The sequence below is a fragment of the Odocoileus virginianus genome, chromosome 7, assembly GCF_023699985.2.
Source record: "Odocoileus virginianus isolate 20LAN1187 ecotype Illinois chromosome 7, Ovbor_1.2, whole genome shotgun sequence".
NCBI classification, from domain to species: domain Eukaryota; kingdom Metazoa; phylum Chordata; class Mammalia; order Artiodactyla; family Cervidae; genus Odocoileus; species Odocoileus virginianus.
The window spans coordinates 74,681,876-74,706,939 of record NC_069680.1 but is presented as its reverse complement, the minus strand read 5'-3'; the positions used below and the strand labels follow the sequence as shown (position 1 = coordinate 74,706,939).

General features: G+C 40.5%; 1 protein-coding gene across 1 annotated transcript in view; it reads left to right on the top strand.

Moving 5' to 3' along the window:
- The window catches only part of GLUD1 (glutamate dehydrogenase 1), a 36,729-nt gene extending 15,288 nt beyond the window's left edge, over positions 1 to 21,441 (top strand). The window contains exons 5-13 of the mRNA XM_020904854.2: positions 2,936 to 3,030; positions 8,775 to 8,954; positions 11,049 to 11,186; positions 12,708 to 12,845; positions 13,094 to 13,174; positions 13,791 to 13,914; positions 14,999 to 15,090; positions 18,518 to 18,580; positions 20,067 to 21,441. Coding sequence (XP_020760513.1) covers positions 2,936 to 3,030; positions 8,775 to 8,954; positions 11,049 to 11,186; positions 12,708 to 12,845; positions 13,094 to 13,174; positions 13,791 to 13,914; positions 14,999 to 15,090; positions 18,518 to 18,580; positions 20,067 to 20,186 — 1,031 coding nt within the window. The 3' untranslated portion in view covers positions 20,187 to 21,441. The remainder of the gene's footprint in view (positions 1 to 2,935; positions 3,031 to 8,774; positions 8,955 to 11,048; positions 11,187 to 12,707; positions 12,846 to 13,093; positions 13,175 to 13,790; positions 13,915 to 14,998; positions 15,091 to 18,517; positions 18,581 to 20,066) is intronic.
- Positions 21,442 to 25,064: the final 3,623 nt, after the last annotated feature.

Here is a 25,064-nt window from a genome sequence, read left to right as displayed (position 1 = left end):
TTTTCTTTCTCAGTATTCTTCTCACTGTTGACAAGTTCCTATTAACTTAATATATTTCTATTTTGACATTTTTCCCTTCTAGTAACACTAGAACTTTACTAGCTTTGTCCTGTCTTTCATAATTTAAAAGGCATTTGGATTCTTGGCATGCATCCTCCCTGGCACTGCTATGGGCTTTACTTGCAGTCATTGTATAGGGGAAGCACTAATGAGATGACAAAATAACTACTAATTCTGGTAGCCTTCAGAATTTTTTAATTATAGCTTAGCTTAAATCAAACATATTTAGTAGTTTTAAGACTTTATTCAGTTGTATTTATTGCCCATATATAGTATACAGCTTAATTTTCTCTATATTGATAAGAACCCTGTAATTCCCAAGGTTAAAAAGTGATTCATTGAAACACTGAAAGCTTAAATATTAGCAATTTAACTTTTTGTTCATGTATAAAAGCTTTACTAAGCTACTCTGCAACTAAGCTGACATCCGGGCCCAGAAAACTTTGTAGCCTAAGAGGGAGGCTGTTGGCTTTCTTTTCCTCTCTCTAGGGCACAGAATTAGTCCTGAGCAAACCTTTGGCATTGACATCATTTCAGTTATTTCTGACTTGCCTTTCCACAGAGTGTCAGATTATGAGTTAGACCTGAGTCTGGGTCCTAGCCCTGTTATATTGAATTTCTGCAAAAAAAAAAATTGTCACCTGGGGTTTTGGTAGGGATGCTTTGAATCTGTTGACTTATCTATAGTGTGTTGCCATCTTAACCATAGTGAGTCTTCTTGTCCATGAGTACTGAATGTCTTTCCATTTGTTTAATCATATTTTATAGTTTTCTAGGTACAAGTTTTGTACTACTTATTGTTAAGTTTATTCATAAGTATTTTATTTTTTCTTATACTGTTCTAAGAGGTACTGGTCTTCAGTATTCTTATGAAGTCTTTGATAACAAGATAATACTGACCTCATAGAATGAATTGAGAAGTGGTCCTTCATTTTTCTTTTTTTTTTTAGTTGTAAAAGGATGTTAATTCTGTTATGTGCATTTGGATATCATCTTTTAAACTGTGGATTTCCCTTTTCATCCCCCTGTATCACTGTGCACCAAAATTACCTGTTTAGCTTTACCTCTATACTCCTGCGAAAGCAGTTGCTTTTTTCAGTCAACTTTTTATCCTATTTTACTGTTACAGGATTGAGTGTTAAAAGTCTAGATTTTCACACCTGTACTTTGCAAGGTATTTGAGAATTTACCTGTAACTCAGGAATTATTTGTAATCTGTGTATCCCTATACATTGATTTTGTATGGAGTAGTAATAATACTTTGTGCTTTTACTTTGGGTGGTGGTGATAATAGTTTAGTCTCTGAGTCATGTGACTCTTTTGCAACCCCATAGACTGTAGCCTTTCAGGCTCCTCTGTCCATGGGATTTCTCAGGCAAGAATACTGGAGCAGGTTGCCATTTCCTTCTCCAGGGGATCTTCCCGATTCAGGGATTGAACCATGTCTACTGCACTGCAGGTGAATTCTTTACTACTGAGCCATCTGGGAACCTCTAAAAGGATGCAGGAGCATTTGTCATTTTAAAGTTGTGGTTTTCTTGTTATAAAGGTAATGAGTTTGTATTTTACAGTTGAAACAATATAGAAAGCTATAAACAAGACTGAACTCTAAATATAGTGAAAGAGTTTTTTCATCCTTCTAAACCTCTGCATACATTTATATGGAAATAAATATAGTTATTACACAAAGGTATATATAGAGAAGGACTTCTCTAGTGGTTCACTGGTAAAGAATCTGCCTCCCAAACTTGAAGGAGATGCAAGTTTGATCCCTAGGTCGGGAATATTCCCTAGAGAAGGAAATAGCAGCCTACTCCAGTATTCTTGTCTGGAAAATTCCATGGACAAAGGAATCTGTAAGGCTACAATCTATGGGCTTGCAGAGAGTCTGACACAACTTAGCAACTAAACAATAACAAATGTATAAAGAAAGAGAAATTTATATGAATGGGAACTTACACTTGCTATACAAAACCTGCTGTTTTCCCCACATGTACGTTTTAATGATGATTCCAAGTTATTTACATGGGTGCACATCATTCTTTGTAATTGCTGAATAGTATTTCTTTGCATGATATACTGTATTTTAGTTAACTGATCCGCTAAACAGGTGGTTTTGTATTCTTACTTACCATTTTGATGAGTATATTTCTATCTATTCCTGCCTTTACAGATTTAAGTGGGCACCATTTAATACATTTCCATCTGAGATCTCATAGGACATCAGCATTAGTACTGTCATTGTTACTTATCACTGCCTGTGGGCTAACTTCTTGTTACCTTCAAACCATTTAATTTGCTACTGTGAGGAACTGAACACCAAGGTCTAAAACTTTCTATACAGAGTAAGCTTTTAATAATAGGTCAAAGCAGGATTCTGTCATGAGTAAAAGTACTATGGGCTTAACATAGTTGCCTCAGGAATGTGTGTTTTTGCCTTTTCTACTTGGTGAGGAGGGCTTACATCCCCAGGAAGCAGGTATGTCATTGTGCTGTGTCATACACATCAACTTTCTAACTGCAACCTCTTACGCCACTGTAATCTCCAAGTGCAGTTTAAGGAACTGAGGTCAAGAGAGGTTAAACTGGTTTGCCTATGCTTGCACCTTCAGAAGTCTGTTGAGTGGTGTATCTGTTGTGCAGAGCTAATTTCCAAACTCACAGCAAGTGAACACTAGTGGGAGAAGTTACGTAACACTGTGTGTGTCAATTTTGTAATGGAACATTTAGTATTTCTATGATTTGAATTAGTAACCTAGATGAAATCTGAAGTTTTCTAGCCACAGTAGCTTTGTTATTATAGAGAACTGCAAGGATGTGTTTGAGATGCATTTGTCTTAAAAATTGGTGCAATGCCCTCTCTCTGTGTCCCCAGGTCCTGGCATTGATGTGCCTGCCCCAGACATGAGCACAGGCGAGCGGGAGATGTCCTGGATTGCTGACACCTATGCTAGCACTATAGGGCACTATGTGAGTACTCACCAAAGCCCTGAAGGCTTCATTTGTTACCTATCAGAAGTAACAGTTCAAATGATGATGTATATAAGGGGAAAATTCATTGAGTTTTTCTCCTCTCCTTTAATCATGTCTTGTTTTATATATTATTTTACTTCCTGTCCATCTTACATCATGAGCTTCCCTGGTGGCTCAGTGGTAAAGAATCTGCCTGCTAATGCAGGAGATGCAGGTTCAATCCCTCAGTCAGGAAGATCCCCTGGAGAAGGAAATGGCAACCCATTCCAGTATTCTTCCCTGGGAAATTCCATTGATAGAGGAGCCTGGCAGGCTGCGGTCTATGGGGTTGCAAAAGAGTCAGACACAACTTGGTGACTAAACAACAATCTTACATCATAAATGTAGTGAACTTGGGTTGAGCTTTTACTCACATGCAATCCTGTTCTCAACACTGGGATGGGACCCTCAGAGATCACCTACCAGGCCAGGATTCATTTCAAGACAGTAGATGGGAAATAAAGAAGCATTCAATTCAGGCTTTTCCCTCAAAGAAACTAAGACACATTAAGCAGATATGGTATGGAGATAGGGTAATAGCAGGGTGGAGAGTTTCTGAAAGCAGCCTTCCTGGAAGGAGGTATTTGGTCAGCGCTAGACCTTGAAAATGGATAGAATAAAAATGTGGAGATTTGGGGAATAGGCAGAGAAACTGTAGAGCTCAGATTGCCTGAAGATAAGGCACATTTAGAAAAGGTAGTGGGAGAATGAAGAAGTACATGAAAGAATAAGAAAATACTCAAGTCCCAGTGTTTTTGTTTTACTTGCTAGTCAGTGGGGAGCCTTTGATGCTGACCCTTCCTTAGGGGAGAGGGGCTGGCCGCAGCATTAGGCTAGGCCAAAGAGACGGCCTCCACAGTGTCAGCATCCACCTTCACAGCCAGGGAGCCACAGGGCTAGGGAGAAGCTCTGGCTCAGAGGTAGACTCAGCAGTACGGGGCTGCACATGTGGGACCGAGGCGAAGGACAAGGTTGAGTCTGAAAGAACCAGGAGGACTTGAGTCTCTGGACTGAGTGGAAGTAGTGCCACTGACACAGAACACAAGGACAATTAACGTTCTGTCCTTGAAAGGGTGGAACCTTGAGAACCACTTAAGGAATAGAAAGAGAAAGTAACCGAAGACATTTTGTTACCCAAAAACTGGATTCACCTGGATGGGTGTTAGGCCAAGACATGACCAAACTGAAGGTTGGCTTGGTTTACTACTGCTCGGAGCAAGTCAGAGAGCACTAGGGACCTTTCCCAAAGCAGTGTCTCCCAGAACAGCAAAAGTGGGACCCTTTTAAGCTGAGGGTACATGCATATTCATGAAGGGACTTGGGGGGTTGGCAGAGTCCAAGCTTTAGTTAACTGAACTTACTAAGATCAGAAAAGGTCAACATCTTCTTCCGTTAGGTTTCAGTTGATCTGATGGTTGAGTGCTGAGACCTGTTCAAGTACAAGCATCGTGGACAGCTTAGATAACAGAATGGCTTCTCTTTTGTGAGGAAGGCTTTGCCTGATTCTCTTCCTCTAAGAACTCCATACCCTAACTGCTCACAATTTATTCTAAAAATATAGAGAGTTCACTTACTACATGCGAGGCTTATAAAGTACAAGCAAGGTGGGAGGGGAGTTCAGGATGGGGGACACATGTACACCCATGGCTGATTCATGTCAATGTATGGAAAAACCCACTACAATATTGTAAAGTAATTAGCCTCCAATTAAAATAAATAAATTAATTTTTTTAAACATTGGAGAATGAAAAAAATAATAAAGTACAAGCAAGGTGTTCAATAAAATTGGGGTAAAGGCTAGAAGGAAGCATTTTGATGCCATGTAAAGAGTACTGGGAACCTAACCACGTCTCTGGAGTAGGATCAGAAAAGCCTCCTGGAGATGTAACCTTTTGGTCTACTCTGAAAGAGGAGTACTTATCAACCAGGGGAGGTGGTGCTAGCCAAGGGTTAGAGGCAGAAGGAAGCACTTGGGTCCTTATGTGAAAAGAAGCAAACCTGAGAGGCTGAGGGAAGACTATGATAGCCAGAGTAGAGAGGGCGTCAGAGAGGCTCGCAGAAGAGTCAGACCAGATTCCTACATTGTAGGTGACAGCAAGGACTTTGGTCTTTGGCCTGAAAACAGAGGGAAGCCAGTAAAATGCTCAGTAAGCTGGTGTGTGCCACCGTAAGCTTCGCCGTGTGTGCAGCAGAAGATGGGATTGCTGGGGAGAGAAGACTCCCCAGGAGCCCCAAAGCACTATTGGCCTGCCCTAGAATTGAGAGGAATGGACAGACTGAAGAGCGTTTGCGGGGTGGAGGGGGAAGCAATTAGTTACAAAAGAATGAGAAGTACCGAGAGCTCTGTGTTGTGGGTGTTGGGGGTGGTTCTGAGAAGAGGCCAATTCAGCAACTAGGTTGGAATAGTGAGAATGGAGCCAGGCTTCAGGGGGCTGCTGAGAGTGCAGTGGGGCATGAAGAGTAGCCTTCACTCAAGAAAAATGGCGCTGGCGAGAAGACAGTTTGAAAGGTGCCTGTTTTCCAAAGAGAAAGGTTTTTGTTGTTGTTTGGCATGTTGATTGGCTGTGGGCCACGGATTCATCTTTTACGGGCCCTAGTGGAAAATCACCCTTAGAAGAGGAGGAATATTGTTTCCTCTAGAAGAGAGGAAAGTGGCCACAGCATCTAGTGGAGGAATTTAGACTTGTCTCATTTCCTGAGGTGATATGGTATGGTCTAGTTGGGAGCACAGGTAAACACCCTGGGTTCTAGAACTGGCTCCTTCACATACCAGCTCTGTGACCTGTGGCAAGTGCCTTAAGCTCTCTGTGTCTCACTTTCCTCATCTAGAAAAATGACAATAGTACCTAGTTTATGAGGAAGTCATTAGGATTAAGTGAGTCATAGTATAATGTGGCTCCTGGTAAGCACAAAAAATTACTACACCAGGTAAATTCTGCAAATCCCCTAAAATAAAACAGGAGCAGTATGAGGCACTTCAAAGAATTTTGGTTTTGACTGCCATTCCCAAAAGGTTGCTTTTCTATGTTATCTTCTTATGTTAAATGAGCTCTGGGTAATAGTCTTTTTAAGCAAAGCATTAGATTTAATAGGACAAAGCAGTAGGCAGTACATTGTTATTTCCTAGCTCATTCCCAAAGGTGACAAAAGAAAGTCTTATGAGGCTTTGCCAACTAAACCTTAGACTAAATGCTGGTAAAGACTGTCCATAAAGTGATAGGATATCCAAAATCAGGGCCAGGCCTAAGATAAGAAGCCATAGTTTTTGTTACTTGTGTTCAGATGTGAGGGCACTGGAAAGCAAGCAAGGTCTCCACCCTTACCCAGGCTTTCCAGAACAATTAGGTATGCGGGGCAGCTCGCAGCCAGCCGGCACAGTGCCTGACCTCAGAGAGGATTGCTGTCAGCTCCAACATTTGCATTTTCTCTGTTCAAAAGCATTTGGCACCTGGTTTGTAATTCTGTATTCATAAGCATTAACTATTCATGAAGGAAAACTGTGGGAAAACTACTAATTCCATAAATCACTTTACTAGACCATTTTAGTTTTTTACTTTATCCTCTTTGTTGGTAATGATACAGCTAACACAATCCTAAATTCTCTCTGTAAAAGTATTTACAGTCATTTTTCAACATATCCAGCTAGAACATTGGAGGGTAGGGGATATGGTATGAAATAAGGCACTTTATCTTATTTCATACGGGTAGCAAATCGCCTCAGTTTATTAAGTAGTACATACTTTAGCCACTGACATAAAATGCTTCTTGTATTTTATATTGACTTCCTATATACATTAAGACTCTGTTTTCTCATGTCCCACCCATCGATTTATCTGCTGCACACTGTTCTGGTTGCTTCAGTTTCGGTTCAGTTCAGTTTAGTCACTCAGTTGTGTCTGACTCTTTGCGACCCCATGGACTGCAGCATGCAAGGCTTTGCTGTCCATCACCAACTCCCGGAGCTCACTCAGACTCATGTCCATTGAGTCAGTGATGCCATCCAACCATCTCATCCTCTGTCGTCCCCTTCTCTTCCCACCTTCAATCTTTCCCAGCATCAGGGTCTTTTCAGATGAGTCAATTCTTCCCATCAGGTGGCCAAAGTATTGGAGTTTCCGCTTCAGCAGCAGTCCTTCCAATGAATATTCAGGACTGATTTCCTTTAGGATGGACTGGTTGGATCTCCTTGCAGTCCAAGGGACTCTAAAGAGTCTTCTCCAACACCACAGTTCAAAAGCATCCATTCTTCAGCGCTCAGCTTCCTTTATAGTGCAACTCTCACATCCATACCTGACTACTGGAAAAACCATAGCTTTGACTAGATGGACCTTTGTTGGCAAAGTAATGTGTCTGCTTTTTAATATGCTGTCTAGGTTGGTCAGAACTTTTCTTCCAAGGAGCAAGCATCTTTTAATTTCATGGCTGCAGTCACCATCTGCAGTGATTTTGGAGCCCAAAAAGAATAAAGTCTGTCACTGTTTCCACTGTTTCCCCATCTGTTTGCCATGAAGTGATGGGACCAAGATGCCATGATCTTGGTTTTCTGAATGTTGAGCTTTAAGCCAACTTTTTCACTCTCTCTTTCACTTTCATCAAGAGACTCTTTAGTTCTTCTTCACTTTCTGCCATAAGGGTGGTGTCATCTGCCTATCTGAGGTTACTGATATTTCTCTCAGCAATCTTGATTCCAGCTTGTGCTTCATCCAGCCCAGCATTTCTCATGATGTACTCTGCATATAAGTTAAATAAGCAGGGTGACAATATACAGCCTTGACATACTCCTTTCCCAATTTGGAACCAGTCTGTTGTTCCATGTCCAGTTCTAACTTGTTTCTTGACCTGCATACAGATTTCTCAGGATTTCTCAGGTCAAGTGGTCTGGTATTCCTGTCTCTTGAAGAATTTTCCACAGTTTGTGATCCACACAGTCAAAGGCTTTGGCATGGTCAATAAAGCAGAAATAGATGTTTTTCTGGAACTCTGTTGCTGTTTCGATGAGCCAGTGGATGTTGGCAATTTGATCTCTGGTTCCTCTGCCTTTTCTAAATCCAGCTTGAACATCTGGAAGTTCACAGTTCATGAGCATTACTCTTTTTTTTTTTTTTTTTTTGAGCATTACTTTACTAGCGTGTGAGATGGGTACAATTGTGCAGTAGTTTGTCATTGCCTTTCTTTGGGATTGGAATGAAAACAGACCTTTTCCAGTCCTGTGGCCACTGCTGAGTTTTCCAAATTTGCTGGCATATTGAGTGCAGCACTTTCACAGCATCATCTTTCAGGATTTGAAATAGCTCAACTGGAATTCCGTCACCTCCACTAGCTTTGTTCATAGTGATGCTTCCTAAGGCCCACTTGACTTCGCATTCCAGGATGTCTGGCTCTAGGTGAGTGATCACACCATCATGGTTATCTGGGTCATGAAGATCTTTTTTGTATAGTTCTGTGTATTCTTGCCACCTCTTAATATCTTCTCTTCTGTTAGATCCATACCATTTCTGTCCTTTATTGTCCTTACTTTATGTTAAATTCCTAAAAACCATGTTTCTCCCATCAGAAAGTGCAATATATTTTATTATATATTTTCTAGGAACAAGAATCTGAAAAAGTGAGATTTATCTCTGTTGGTGAAAGTATACCTTAAAGACACATAAACTTCTAATGAGTATAATTTTAAGTTTTGTGCCCTTTTTTTTTTTTTGCAGGATATTAATGCCCATGCCTGTGTTACTGGTAAGCCCATCAGTCAGGGTGGAATCCATGGACGGATCTCTGCTACTGGCCGGGGAGTTTTCCATGGGATTGAAAATTTCATCAATGAGGCTTCTTACATGAGTATTTTAGGAATGACACCAGGGTTTGGAGATAAAACATTTGCGGTTCAGGTAAAAATGTTTGTTGCTCTCTTAAGGAATAACTGATATATAGGCAGTAAGTTTTTCAGTGTTTTTAGATTTGCAATTTTTAAAAATTCTATTAAAGTACAGTTGACTTGCTGTGTTGTGTTAGTTTCTGTCATACAGCATAGTGATTCAGTTATACATATATGTAGATGTTTTTTCATATTCTTTTCCATTATGGTTTGTCACAGAATATTGACCATAGTTTCCTATGCTATACAGTAGGACCTTGCTTTTTACCCATCTCATATTCACATCTGCTAATCCCAGAATCCCAATCCATTTCTCCTTCCCCCTCTCCCCCTTGGCAACTACAAGTCTGTTCTCTATGTCTGTGAGTAGAAACAATTAGCTACTGTGGTCTTAGAGGGCTCTTTTTTATGTGGGCGCATCCCTATGTAGCCTGCATGGGTTTAGTGTTGTTTCATGCAAGGGCCGTTTTTAGTGTGGGTGCCTGCCGCCTCTTTCCTCAGTGTATGCCAGCCGTTATCCCCTTGATAGGAAGCGTGACTGGTGGTGTGACCAAAGCCTGCACTGGATATTCAGCGAGGCCACCCCTTTGCTATGCACTGCCCAAGGGCTTGACTCTGATTTCAGCCCCATTCTGTGCATGGGCAGTCTGCTAGTGCCAGCTCCAAGAGCCCAGCAAGGGGGCAGCAGGGGTGTGTGTTCCCAATGCCTGCAGAGAAATAGGATGCCGTGGCAACCCTGCCCCTTGCTTCAGGTGCCACTTAACAGTGGGACATCCTTATAGTCCTGTGTCTGGCAAGTCCAAGCGTGTTCATACACCCTCTGTTGCAGCCATACCACACTTCAGGCTGTCTCCTTGCAGCCAACAGCAGTCCTCCCCTAGGTCTGTCCTCTAAACTCTGAGTTTCAGCACTCACCCGCGACCTGTGCTAGCAGACGTGTATTTCAAGCTGGGGTGCGCAGGGTGGTGGCATAGACAGTCTGTGCAGGTCTCTTCCCGATCTGCCTGCCACAGAACAGTTGTTACTCTCTTCTGAGCCTCTGAAACCCCTTACCTGATCTCCCCCACCTGTGAGACGGCTCCCCAGGATACAGGAACCTCTGCCCTTTCGTAGCTCCCTTCCAGGGCTGGTGGCGCAGACAGTAAAGAATCCACCTGTAGTGCAGGAGACCCAGGTTCCATCCCTGGGTCAGGGAGGATCCCCTGGAGAAGGGAATGCCTACCTACTCCAGTATTCTTGCCTGGAGAATTCCATGGACAGAGGAGCCTGACAGGCCACAGACCATGGGGTCACAAAGAGTTGAACACAACTGAGTGATTAACACTTTCACACTTTCATTCCAGGGACACAGGCCCCATTCCACTTCCCTTTTTTTTTTTTCTTTCATCTTTAAATATCTATTAATAGAAAGATCTAAACTAATAGATCTTTCTTGTCCTCTCAGGTGTTTGAGAGCTAGTGATTAGTAGGTATTCTGTGAAAATTGTTCCATTCGTAGATATGTTTTTGATGTATTTCTGGGAAGAGGTGAGTTCCACATCCTTACACTCTCAGTTGGAGCATCTAGATTTGCAATTTTTAAAATTTGATCCTTTGAAAAAAAAATAAATTTGATCCTTTGGATCTCTTAAGGTTTAGAATGGACATTTGCAGAGTAATACATCCTCTTAAACTATTATGTGTATACACAGTGATCCAGATTCCAACTTTTGCTCAATGTTTGATTAGTTTGCTTAGAAGAATCGAAATTAAGTTGAATGCTACTTTAAAATAAGACTCATATTCCTCCCAGTTAGTGACTTATCTTTTCATGACCATAGGACATCTGGCCATCAGGGACTGAGGTCCTAGGTAGTTGCCGTTTCTTTATAAGTCAGCAAACTACTCGTAACTGAATGTCTTCAGGACTCACTAGCACAAATTACAAAGGGTTGAGTTCTAAATTCTAAAACATAGAAATTTATTATTGAAGAGAGACATGGCTTCTTTTGTCCAAAGGATTTTGAGAATTACTTCTAAGCTAATAGAATGTGTATTGGTCAGAATATGACTTAACCATCTGTGCTAGGACTTTGATTTTTGTTTCATGTACAACTGTTCTTCACAGGGATTTGGTAATGTGGGCCTGCACTCTATGAGATATTTACATCGTTTTGGTGCTAAATGTGTTGCTGTTGGTGAGTCTGATGGCAGCATATGGAATCCAGATGGTATTGACCCAAAGGAACTGGAAGACTTCAAATTGGTATGTTATTCTAATATCTGAGGAGTTTGACCACCTGGATGTTATAAAGTTGAAATAAGCATTATTGAAATCTGTTTCCATTGCTTTTTTAAGATTAATTTTTATTGGGGTATAGTTGATTTACAGTGTTCATTAGTTTCTGCTGTACAGTGAAGTGAATCAGTTGTACATATATCCACTCTTTGGGTTCTGTCCCATGTAGGTCATTTACAGAGTATTGAATAGAGTTCCCTGTGCCATATAGCAGTTTCTTACTGGTTATCTGTTTTTATATGTAGTAGTCTGTCAGTCCCAATCTTGCAATTTATCCCTCCCCCACTTTCTTGGTAACCATAGGTTACCAAGGTTACTCCCTTGGTAACCATAAGTTTATTTTCTACATCTGTGACTCTGTTTCTGTTTTGTAAATAGGTTCATTTATACCCCTTTTTTAGATTGCACATATAAGCAATATCATATATTTGTCTCTCTCTTGTCTTCACTCAGTAGGACAATTTCTAGGTCCACTCATGTCACTGCCAATGGCGTTGTTTCGTGCCTTTTTTATGGCTGAGTAATATTCCATTGTATATACGTACCATCTCGTCTCTATCCATTCCTCTGTCAGTGGACATTTAGGTTGCTTCTATGCCCTGGCTACTTACATATATCTTTTTGAATTATAGTTTTCTCCGGATATATGCCCAGGAGTGGGATTGCGGAATCATACTATAGCTCTATTTGTACTTTTTAAAGGCACCTCCATACTATGCTTCATGTTGGCTATGCCAGTTTACATTCCCACCAACAGTGTAGGTGGGTTCCCTTTTCTCCACAACCTCTCCAGCATTTATTGTTTGTAGATTTCTTGGTGATGGCCATTCTGACCAGTGTAAGGTGGCACCTCATTGTACAATTGTTTCGTTTGTAATGTTTTGTTTACTGGCTGTGCTGTATTTTCATTGCTGTGCTTCAGTTGCAGTGACAGGAGGCTACTCTCTAGTTGCTGTGCAAGGACTTCCATTGCAGTAGTTTCTCTTGTTGCAGAGCACGGGCTGTGGGGCCCGAGAGCTTCAGTAGTTGCCACTCTTGGGCTCTGGAGCACAGACTCAGTAGTTGTAGTTCCCAGACTTTGTAGCCCCACGGCATGTGAGCTGTTCCCAGATCGGGGACCAAACTGGTGTCCCCTGCACTGCAAGGCGGATTCTTAACCACTGAACCCCCAGGGAAGCCCTTCATTGTAGTTTTGATTTGCGTTTTTCTAATAAGTGATGCTGAGCACCTTTTTGGCCATTTGTATGTCTTCTTTGGAGAAATATCTATTTAGGTCTTCCATTCATTCTTTTGTTTGTTTTTTTAATGAGTTGCATGGGTATATTTTGGAGATTGATCCCTTGTTGGTCTCTTCATTTGCAAATATTTTCTCCCTTCTGTGAGTTGTCTTTTCATTTTGTTTGCTCATGAGTCTTCATATCATAGGCACTGAACATAAACATTTCAACTCTGTTGCAGCCATTAATTCTGATTTTTAATCAATTATAGCAACATGGAACTATCCTGGGCTTCCCCAAAGCAAAGATCTATGAAGGGAGCATCTTGGAGGTTGACTGTGACATACTGATCCCTGCTGCCAGCGAGAAGCAGCTGACCAAGTCCAACGCACAAAGAGTCAAAGCCAAGGTGACATGGTGATGGGTTCAGCCTTACTAATGTGCTTGAAGGCCATAGAGAAGCGCTAATAGCTTTCTTCTTTAAAAAAAAAAAGCTTTCCTGGGATATAATTCAGTATAGTTCCCCAGGATACAATTTAAAGTGGAATATTTTGTCTCTCTCACAGCCCTCTCCCATGTACGCATAGCTCTTAAGCTCAGCTGGAGGGGATTTCACAGTGTTATCAGCATTTCTCTCTGTTTCTAACTTTCTTGCAGATCATTGCTGAAGGTGCCAATGGACCGACAACTCCAGAAGCTGATAAGATTTTCCTAGAAAGGAACATCATGGTTATTCCAGTAAGTAAAACTATGTTTGCCAGATTTTATATGTACTCAGAGTCATAATTGTTTTTTGCAAGGAATTGTGGCGAGAGGATTGTTAGTTTCCCAAGCCTTAGTGAATTTTTCATCTTTATTTTGCTTTTAAGAAAATACAGTGGACGTGTGGTTAATATAATAAGCCTATCCAAAAAAAAAAAGAAAAGTTCACTTGGACCTGAACATTTTCTTTCAACTTCAGGCTCTTTCTTGAGTATATATATTTAGACTTCTTAAATCCAGTTATATAAATGTAAAATGTGCTAGAAATACTACTGTAACTTGCAGATGTTCCTCGCTTCTTTTACTCAGAAAGCTAATATGAGTAACATGTGCTTAAGTTTTTCAGTGGTTAAGCATGGGGTCTGAAGCAAAAGGTCATTAGAAGTTAGTGTTGACTTGTGATGCATTTTGAAGAACTCCTTTTGCTGCAAGCCTTAAAAAATTTCAGCAAAACTGAATTTCTTAAGTACAAAATTTCTGCCACTGTCTAAGATATATATAGGAAGTTTGAAATTTAATCTGCTTTCATATTGAGCCCTTATGTTCACTGTAAGCTTTTATTAAAACCATCATCTCATTTTTTTGTATATAGGATCTCTACTTGAATGCTGGAGGAGTGACAGTATCTTACTTTGAGTGGCTGAAGAATCTAAATCATGTCAGCTATGGTCGTTTGACCTTCAAATATGAAAGGGATTCTAACTACCACTTGCTCAGTGAGTTCTGATTATTGTATTCTCTAAGTGTAATATTCTGGACTATCTAAAAGGTTGGGGAAAGCTTGTGTTTAATAAAAGGACTAATTTCCGTTGTTGTTTTTTTTTCCCCAAAAAAAATTCCGAGATAATTCTGATTATGCATATGGGTTTTAAAAAAGTAATTACAGGTTTTTCTATTAAATGGTAGTTTTGGTGATTCTGTTATTTTTCTGTTGACCAATCATGATACAGTGGTATTAAGTGGGTAGTAGTTACACAATCACATTTTTCTTTTAGTTTTTTAAATCTTTTTTTAACTGGAGGATGATTGCTTTACGGTATGGTGTTGGTCTCTGTCATACATCAGCATGAATCAGCCATAGGCATACATAAGTTCCCTCCCTCTTGAACCCTCCTCCCTCCCTTCTTGTTTAATCTCAGAATAGGAAACCATTCTGTCTCATGAGTCTTAGACCAAAACTATACAATTTCTTTAAAGGTATTCAATATTTGAACTCTCTAGAACGTATTTATATTCCAGTGTTTATTCTGCAAGTGTTCCCAGAACATAAATCTGTAAATTAGAGTATCGTTTTAAACCCTGTTGATACTCATCCATTCCTATCTCAGGTTGCTCTTGGTAAAGACCTATCTAGTGTCAAGAATTTTTTGCATCTTCTGATAAGAATGCTGTTTGTCTTTGACTAGAGTAGGCTTCAGAGTTAACACTAGTGTTTTCCTCAAGCTAAAGTAAGACCAAGACCTCCAGCTGAGCTTTACTGAGCCCACTGAGAATCTGGGTGAAGTTTTCCATCAGTTTCCGTTCCCTTTTCTTTTTAAAAGAGCCAAGGAAAAACCCTGGTAATGGGTGTTATGGAAACAGATCAGTGACCTAAATTCACACTTACATAGGAATTTGGCAAAGTGCTTTATTCCTTTTAGCTCAGTTTTAAATGAGTAACCCTTTTATGTCATTAGTGTTGAAAGTTTCTAAAACTATTCAGTTTAGGACTGTGAATACAGTTTGGGACTACTTTTGGTTGTATTTCATTTGGTTTTTCCTACTAGCAAAATTTTATCTTCATTTCTTGGCTTTTTATAGTGTCTGTTCAAGAGAGTTTGGAAAGGAAATTTGGAAAACATGGTGGAACTATTCCCATTGTGCCCACAGCAGAGTTCCAAGACAGGATATCGGTGAGTGTGCTTGTGGCAGTTATTTTCCATACACGGCCTGCTCTCTTCTTTAGATTAGGCCAGGTAGATTAAATGGGTTTAAGGGGTGGTCGTCAACATGACAATTACATGACTTCCCTTTTTATTATGTTCTAAAAACGGAGTATCTTAGTGTGAAATAATTCATGGTTCTACTGCTTTTGATACTTTTATAATACAGATGACTCAACCAACAAGTGATTTTAACATGATTGTGAAGAATTATTGTGTATTTTGACTCTTAAGCTTTAGAGAAATAGAACTGAGAAGTAAACATTAGATTGATTTCTATAAAAATTGAAATTGCTATATGGACACATTAAGAAAACAGATGAGAAAAGATTTTATGTTAATTAGCTTTCAATAGAATATATTAATACACATCATAAAAAGAATCTACCAGTAAATGGCAGACACCATGAAAAAAATCACAGGAAATAGGCTTAGAAGAAATGTTTAACCTCATTGCTAAAGAAATACAAATTAAAATAAGGATCCTTTAAGGTATTAAACTAGCTGAAACAATGGATCTTATACTCACCATGTCTGTGGTAAAGCAGTTGTACCTTGATTCTGATGACAGTGCAAAAATGTTATTAAAGTGTTCCTGCTCTTTGACACTATAATAACATCCCTTCTGGGAATTAATCCTACAAAAACAGTTTTAAAGGAGAGTAATGATTTTGTGCATGATGTCACTGGAACTATGTGTGTAGTCATTTTCAAAATTGGGTTTGATTTAACATTCCGGTGGTGGGGGAGGGCCAGAAAATGGCTAAGTTATAGATCTTATGAAATAGTCCATCATAGAAAATAATTTAAGACTGTTACAACATGGGGAAATGTTAAGGGCTTTGTTTTGAATGAGAAAATGTTTTTTCCACTCTGTATACTAACTGTTCTCTTCAAAGAACCTTCCTCTTTTCCACAACTATGCATCCCTTAGTTTTGGTCCCTCCGTGTGCCATTTCGTCTGTCCTTCCATCACGGGGAGTTACTTGCGTTCCCAGGTCCTGCCGCTGCAGCAGCTCTAAGATGGGCTTCTTGCTCCTCCCCATGGTCACCCCATGTCCCAGCACATGGCCTGCCACATAGCAGCCAATGTATCAGTCTTGCCACTTTCAAATGCTTTCAGTGCTTCCAATTTTAGATTTTAAGGTTGTTTCTCATCTCTTATTGACTTATTTATTACAGGAGTTTTATAATAAGTTTTAGCTGAAACACAGGTTTTTCCCCCCAGCTCCTTTCCTCTAGTCTCCCCCTCCCCAGCCATGATCTGGCCCTGCCAGGACCTATATCGTTGACCTGATCATGTTTTCACTGTCCCTCATTACCCCTATCTTCACTTAAATTCCATTCACCATCATTACAGTCACTCCCTGGTCTTGTTTTGCTTCATCACACCCTCTTGTTAACACCAAAACCTTGTGAAATTCCGTGCTTTGCCTCCTCCATTTCTTTCCTGTAGCAGGAGGCCCCACTGACTCTTCAAACTGTAACTTCAAGTAGGCTCTCAGTTCCCCAGCAATTAAGTTACTTTCCCCTGTTCCACTTATCTTCTCATTTTCCTGGTGATTATATCATATTTTCTCCTTTTTTCCTCCCCTGCACTCCAGTTCATGACCTGGTATCTGTTCACAGAAAAGTGAAGCATCAGGGAACTTGCACATCTACCCAGCTTCTGGTATCTGTACCCTGTTATTGTTATAGAGCAACTCTTTTTGCTTCCATCTCAGCCTGCATCTTGTTCTGGGCAACTAGATGACCTGTTTTCCATTTCTCAAAGGTTTTCAATTTCCAGCAAACTTTTGCCTCTTTTGCATCATCAGTTTTCCCTCTTCAGTCATTCCTATCAATGTAACAAATGCTGTCTTAAGAAAATATAAATCTTTGAATCACACTTGCCCTTCTAGGTCTTGTCATTTGTATTTCCTGTATAGCAAGGACCTCCAACCCCTGAGTACCATCTGTGGCCTATTAGGAACCAGCTGCACAGCGGGAGGTGGGCAGCAGGCAATAAATGAAACTTCATCTGTAGTTATAGCCACTCCCCATTGCTGGCATTACCACCTGAGCTCCGCCTCGTATCAGATCAGTGATGGCATTATATTCTCATAGGAACACAAACCGTACTGTGAGTTGCACATGCCTCACAAGCATTTAGTGCCTGATGATCTGAGGTGGAGCTGAAGCAGTGATGCTAGCTAGCACTATGGAGCAGCTGCAGATACAGATCATCAACAGATCTGACTGCACAGAGACCGTAATAAATCAGTTGCTTGCAGCTCATATCAGAACCCTGTCAGTGAGTGGGAAATGATGCTGAGTTGTATATTTCATTATATATCACAATGTCATAATAATAGAAATAAACTGTACAATAAATGTAATGTACTTGAATCAACCCCAAACCATCCTCCCTCCCCAGTCCATGGAAAAATTGTCTTCCACAAAACCAGTGCCCGGTGCCAAAAAAGTTGGGGACCACTGCTAATACAGCATACCTCCTTAAGAGTTGTATATACTCTGTTCTCAGTTCTTCTATATTCATACCTCCTATTCTGCCCAGCACTCCACCAAAACTGTTCTTGTCCAAGTAGCCAGTTTGGCAACATTGCCAAACTGTCATTTGCTATATTGTCGTTTTTCAGTTCTCATCTTACTTCACTGGTCACAGGTGATTACTCCCTGTGAAAATATATCTTCGCTTCCAGGATACCACATCCTCCTGGGTTTCTTCCTGTTTCACTCGCCAGTCCTTCTGCTGATCCCTGTCATCCCTCTACCCTGTTAACATTGGAAGGCCTCAGTCACTTCTCAGTCTGAATTCAAAATTTTGGTGATCTTAGCAGTGTGTATGCTGTTCCCTCTAACTAGAATCTAAACTATGAGAAGAGAGAATTTTCATTGTTTTGTTTCCTGCTGTGTCCCCAGTACTAGAAGAGTTCCTAGCACATAGTAGATACACAATATTTGAATGAATGAGTGAATGAAAGGAATAGCAGCATTCCACTTGTAAAGCAAGTGTTTCCTAATTTGGTAGAACAAGTTTGGAATAAGGTTTAGCCCATGTTTCTTAATTGATACAAACGTTATACAAATGTACCTTCCTGAGTGAACAAATATTTATCGGATAAAGTTCAGCATAGATAAGTAGTTGGTGAGCTACTTTTTAAAGTTTCTATCTGGCACATTAATATGTGTTTGACAGCTCTATATGTCATATTAGGAGTGGTGATAGTAATTCCCAGCTCTAAAAAATTTATAAATAGATATTTTAAATTAAGTATATCTTGCCTGAAAGAAAACAATTCTATCTCGCTGTATATTGACTTAAGAATCCTTTGTGCTCTGACAGGTGAGGCATGTCTTTGTGTGCTTTTGGTTAAACTATTCTTTTTCCTAACAGGGTGCCTCTGAGAAAGACATCGTGCACTCTGGTTTAGCTTACACCATGGAGCGCTCTGCCAGGGTACGTATACTGATGGTGTTTGTGTTTCTGCTAGTTACATGAAGCGCAGCTCAACCATGTCGCCTCAGCTGCCGGATTGTGTGTGCAGTGACAGAAAATATCAGTCTGTTTAAATGTTCCAGAACGTGTGCTTTTTCATTCTTAAATGATGAGCGTTGTTTCTAGAGTCCTCAATATGTTTTCCAGACTTTGAAATAAATAATGCCAAGTTAGGAGGAGTGATGTCAGCCAAACTGGATTGCAGCTCAGTGCACAGTACTCTGTTACAGCTATAGGAAACTACCTTGCTGCATAGAATTTGGTATATGTCAAAGTTTTCTTGACAACTTGATCATTATTTCAGAGCCTTTCAAGCACAGTTTGAGTCCAGTTTTCTTAATTTCTTCTCAAGTTCAGATTCTGTCCACTTGGCATTAAGTTGAAATATCAGAGCACCTGGTGCTAAACCATTCGTAGACGACCTGCTTCTGGGTCGGGGTTTCGTACGTAGCAGAGCAGCTCCCTCGCTGCGATCTATTGAAAGTCAGCCCTCGACACAAGGGTTTGTCGCTCCGGCCGCCCGGGGCGTGGCGGTGGTCCGTGCCACCCTCGCTCTTCTCCCTCCGCGGGCGCTCTGCCTCACCCCGGGCCGTCGACGGGCCGCCGTCCTCCACGGAGCGGGGAAGGGGAGGCGGGTCGAGGAGAGGGAGAAGATGGGGGCGCCCCTGACGGCGCCTCCCGGCCTCGGGGTGCTGCGCCCTCGCCCGCGGGCTGGGACGGGTGGTGTGGGGAGAGGTGTGGCGTGGACGAGAGTCCGGGGGCGTCGCAGGGCGGCCCCGCCGTCCCTTTTCCCAGGGGGGGCGAGCGGGGCCGGGGGTCTGGTGGAGCGCGGCTGTCACCTCCGTGCACACACGTGTCCCTTCCCTCTGGTCCCGGTGGCAGGGAGAGGGAAGCTGAGGGCACGTGGGTGCTCGCGGGGCCCCTGCACTCTTCCCTTCCCACCGCCGAAAAAAAAAAATAGCAGAGCAGATATTAATCATGGTGTTTGCTGTTAATTTTTTGAGATAACTGGCATACTGTAAATATCACCCTTTTAAAATAGATAACAAAACAGCCTTTAAGTATGTTCACAAAGCTATGTAGCCATCACCCCTAACCCCAGAACATTTCCATCACCCCATCCTTATTTCATTTATTATTAGTGTATATCATACTTGCTTCAGATTACTAGACGTCTAAGGGGCCTAGAAATAGCCCACATCTTAAATTTTGAAGAACAGAGTAGCACCTTCTTGTTGCCTAAACAATAATTTGTATTAATTCCAGAGAATTAATCCTTCCCAACTAGAAGTTGTTCTACTGCCTAAATAGTTTCTCTTTGGCTATACAAATCCAGTCCTAAAGTGGTACCCGGGTAACTTGTACCAGGCTCTATGTGCCTTGTTGTGTTCACAGATTGGCTGCTTGAGTCAGGATGATAATCACTGCGTTTTCTCCTTCATTTCAGCAAATTATGCGCACAGCCATGAAATATAACCTGGGATTGGACCTGAGAACAGCTGCCTATGTCAACGCCATCGAGAAAGTCTTCAAGGTGTACAATGAAGCTGGTGTGACCTTCACATAGACCAGACTGTGGCTGACTTCACTACCCTTTTCACCTCTTCATCTGCAGACCTATCACAAGTTTACATGTAACCACAGAAATCTCTCTCTCATGACTTAATAATGGACACCATTCGCAACAAGTCAATCCAAATCAGCCCCTTAAGAAAAAAAATTTCAGGCTAGGGGATCATATATAAGCTAGTAAGTGATCGTAGAAATTAGCTATTCCAGAGAGTCATTTGGGCATTTTGCCTTTAAATAAAGTTTTTTCCGTCTGCCTGTGCTGCCTTTCTCCATGGCTGCTTCCCAGCACAGTCAGCTATGGCCCTAGGAAAGCACCTGTTGTCCAAGACCAGTCAATCACTTGCTGCTTTAGCTCTGAACAAGTCTGTCAGGTGCTTTGACACATGTAAGAAGCAGGTATATGGCATTTTCAGGAGGTAGCATGGTTCTCATGTGAGTTATTGGTATTTTACATCAGCAAAATAACTCGATTTTACAGGTTAAAAAAAAAAATTTTCTCTTTATGTATTTTATTCTTTTAGAAAAAGTACATGCTGCTGTAAGAAAATTGCCTTGACTCATTTAACAAGCCTAACCTTGACTCAAGCAGTGAATGCCTATAAACATAATAAATGAAAAAAGCTAGTATTTTTATAACATAAAACAGTATCATTTATAGCTTGTCAATTGCATACTGTCATCCAGCAAAAATAAAAAGCCCAGTAGAGAATTAAGTTATCTTCATACCTGCAAATGATGGAGGCTATTTTTGTTAAGGCTGTCGGAATTTACTAACCACAATTATGATATATAGTCCAAAGAATGTCATAACCTCTTTATCATGTTAATTAATTGTTCTCTTTTGAAGATCTGTTGCATTGACTAATTGAACAATAATTCAAGTAGAGTGTCCCAGGAAAAACCACTTGGGCTCCCTCTGTGGAGTCTGGCTGGCAGCCCTGAGCATTGCCAATGGCCCCAACTTGCCCTGACTTTGTGTCCTCATTTAGAGGCCTCATCTTTGCACACAGCTTCATTCCCAATGGGCTGGAAACAACCTGGGGTTGTGTTTTGTTTGGGAATTATTTGGCCAGGGCCTTTGAACAGTAGTGTCCCAATGAAGTACTAGATATTATTTATGTAAGAATGAGCTTTTCTTTGTTTTTTTTTTTTTTTAACAATAATATCCTTTTAGAAATTTCTAACTACTTTGTAACTGCATGACTTAACCTGGTGATAAAACAGTTATTAAAAAGACTACCTTTTCCAAAGTTTATGTTTCTTTTCTGTGTTTTTGTATTTGATATGTTTGCCTCTTTCAGTAGATGATAAAACTATAATTGGGTTTCTGAAATTTTTGAAACAAACATATACATAACGTATCTTTGGAGTATACTGAGCAGCCCAAATTTGATTCTTGGATTCTTTTGTGTATGAAACAATATCAACGGCTGTTCTCAGGGAAAAGGTTCTAGTGCTTAAAACTGATGTACCAACGTAATTTATATACCTTTTTTTATATATAAGTACTTTTAACAAAGGGAGGTTTTGTTGATTATGGTTTTGTTTTTAATAAAACAAGACAGAATACTAATACTCATAGTATTCATATGATTCATAGTATCCATAATCAACAGAAGTGGATTCTAGACCTGATTCCACCAGCTTATATAGCTAGCAAATCTGGAACATAACTTTCAGCTGAACTTCGTGTCTGTTTTGTCCTGAGTCTTTCTCTCCATGGTTCTGAGCATCTGGTCAAGGAGTAGATAAGCCCATGGCACTGTGGCCATGGCAAGCCCTTTCCAAGCACAGTGATGTCTGTTTGCATTCTAGATGGAACATTAAAATAGGGGTGGGGGCAGCAGGGAGAAATGTGAAAACAAGTTCCAGAATATTTGGAACAATACCAGGCGGGTGAGTAAAGTTCAGGTCATATGAAAGTGGGGTGATAAGTCTTAGTGTGGTCTTTGGCTAACATATTGGGAGTATTTATATAGTCACACTGCATCTCCTGCATTGCAGGCAGATTGTTTACTGCTGAGCCACCAGGGAAGCCCTAACACCTATGAGGTTAGTATTATCCTTGTACCAAAGCCAGGCAAAGACATCACAAGATTACACACCAATATCCCACGTGTGTGTGTGTGTGTGTGTGTGTGTGTCTGTGTGTATACCTAGGCTTCCCAGGTGGTTCAGTGCCATGCAGTGAAAATCAACTGGGAATCAACTGCCATGCAGGAGACAGGTTCAACCCCTGGGTCAGGAAGATCCCCTGCAGAAGGAAAAGAAAACCCACTCTAGTATTATCACCAGGAAAATCCCATGGACAGAAACCTGGTGGGTTACAGTCCATGGGGTACAAAAAAGTCAGACACAGCGTGGCAACCAAACAGTATATGGGAGAGATAAGTAAACAATACTCAATATCCTGTAACACGAGTCAGAACTGCCATTATCTAAAAGTCTACACATAATAAATGTTGGAGAGTATGTGGAGAAAAGGAAACCATCTTAAACTGTTAGTGGGGTTATAAATTGGTGTAGACATTATAGAAAACTGTGGAAGTTACTCAAAAAAACTAGAGGTACCATATGGTCCAGAAATCTGTCTCTTGGGCATGTATCCAAACAAATCTCTAGTTCAAAATGATACATGCATCCCTATGTTCACAGCAGCATAACAGAGTAGCCAGAATATGAAAACAACCTCAATGTCCATTGACACATGAGTGGATAAAAAAGATGTGGTATATATAATGGAACATTGCTCGGCCATACAGAAGAATGAAATAATGCCGTTTGTAGCAACATGGATGAACAACCTTGAAGTTACCATAGTGAAGTAAATCAGAAGAAGACAAATACCATATGATATCACTTATGTGGAAGCTAAAATACAACAAATGTACATATCTACCAAACAAGAAGACTCAGAACAGATTTGTGGTTGCCAAGGGAGAGGGAAGTCAGGGAGGGAAGAACTGGGAGTTTTGGATTAGCATATGTGATTGAGTATATAGGATGGATAAACAAGGCCCTACTGTATAACACGGAACTATATTCATCATCCTATAATAAACCATAATGAAAAAGTATATGTATAACTGAACCACTTTGCTTTATACCAGAAACTAACACAGCATTATAAGTCAACTATTCTTCAATTAAAAAAAAAATACCCCTCAGTAACAAAGACACAAAAGTATTCAGAAACCATATCCAATAGCACATAAGTATATACATCATACATACATCATGATCATGTAGGATTTATCCCAGGAATGCAAGGATGAATCAACATAAGAAATCAATCTGAAATCTTTTTTATGAATGAAGATGGCGCCACAGGTGGAGAAAGAAGCTGCTGCCCCTCTTGAAGCCAAGGCTACAGTAAAGGCTTTAAAGACAACAAAGCAGTGTTCAAAGGCATCCACAGCCACAAAAAAAAAAGATCTGGACATCATACACATTCTGACAGCCCAAAACACTGTGACTCAAGGCAGCCCGAATAAGCTTAGAAGAGCACCCTTAATAGAAACAAGTTTGAACACTATGCCATCATCAAGCTCCGCCTCCCCACTGAGTCAGCGGCGAAGGAAACAGACAACACACTGGTATTCATTGTGAATGTCAAGGCCAACAAGCGCTAGATTAAACATGCTGTGAAAAAGCACGATGATGTTGACATGGCTAAGGTCAACACCCTAATCAGAACTGATGAAGGCATATGTTTAACTGGCTCCTAACTACAATAATGAGTCCAACTGGCTAATTCTAAATATAAAAGTTTTCACTGTATAAAAATGAAGAAATCAATCTAATAAACCCCATTAACTGAACAAAGGGGAGAGGGGACACAATCTCAATTGCTGTGGGAAAAGCACTTGACAAAATTCAAGATCGTTTCTAAACATAAACATTTATGAAAAACCCACAGCTAATATTATACTCATTGGTGAAAAATAGAAAGCTTTCCCTGAAGAACAATGTTCTTGTTTTCACCCTGTTATTCTACATTATACTGGAAGTCCTAGCCAGAGCAATTAGCCAAAAAAAAAAAAAAAAAAAAGCCATCTGAATTGGAAAACAAGAGAAACTGTTTACAGATGACACGACTCTATATAGAGAAAATCCCATAGAACATACATACACACGCACACACACTCTACTGGAACTAATAAACGAACTAAGCAAAGTTGCAGGGCACAAGACCAACACTCGAAAATCAGTTTTCCTATGCATCAGCAAAGAGCAATTTGTAAAGGAAATTAAGAAAGCAATTTCACTCACAATAACACCCAGATGAATAAAATGTCTCGGAGGAAATAAATTTAACCAAGGAGGTGAAAGCCTTATAAAGCTATAGACCAATGGAATAGAATTGAGAGTCCAGAAACTTCTTTGGTCAACTGATTTTTTTTAACGTTAGTGTCAACACTATTTGTATTAGTGTCCCAAGCCTGCCTTAAAGTACCACACATTGGATGGCTTAAAACCACAGAACTTTTGGGACTTCCCTGGTGGTCCAGTGGTTAAGAATCCACCTTCCAAAGCAGGGGACGTGCTTTGATCCTTGGTTGGGGACTAAGTCTGGGTCACAACTACTGAGCCATGTGCCACAGCTAGCAAAGCCTGTGTGCCACAACAAAAGATCACACATACTTTAACGAAGATCCCATATACCACAGCAACTAAGACCCAACACAGCCAAAAATAAATACCTAAACAAACATTTTTTTAAAAACACATGGAACTTCATTATCTTGTAGTTTGAGCTGCAAAAAATTGAGGTGTCAGCAGGACCATGCTTTCCCTGAAGCCCAAAGGGAAGAACTTCTTACCTTTTTCTAGCTTTTAGTGGTGGCCATCCAGTCGTGGCATTCTTTGGCTT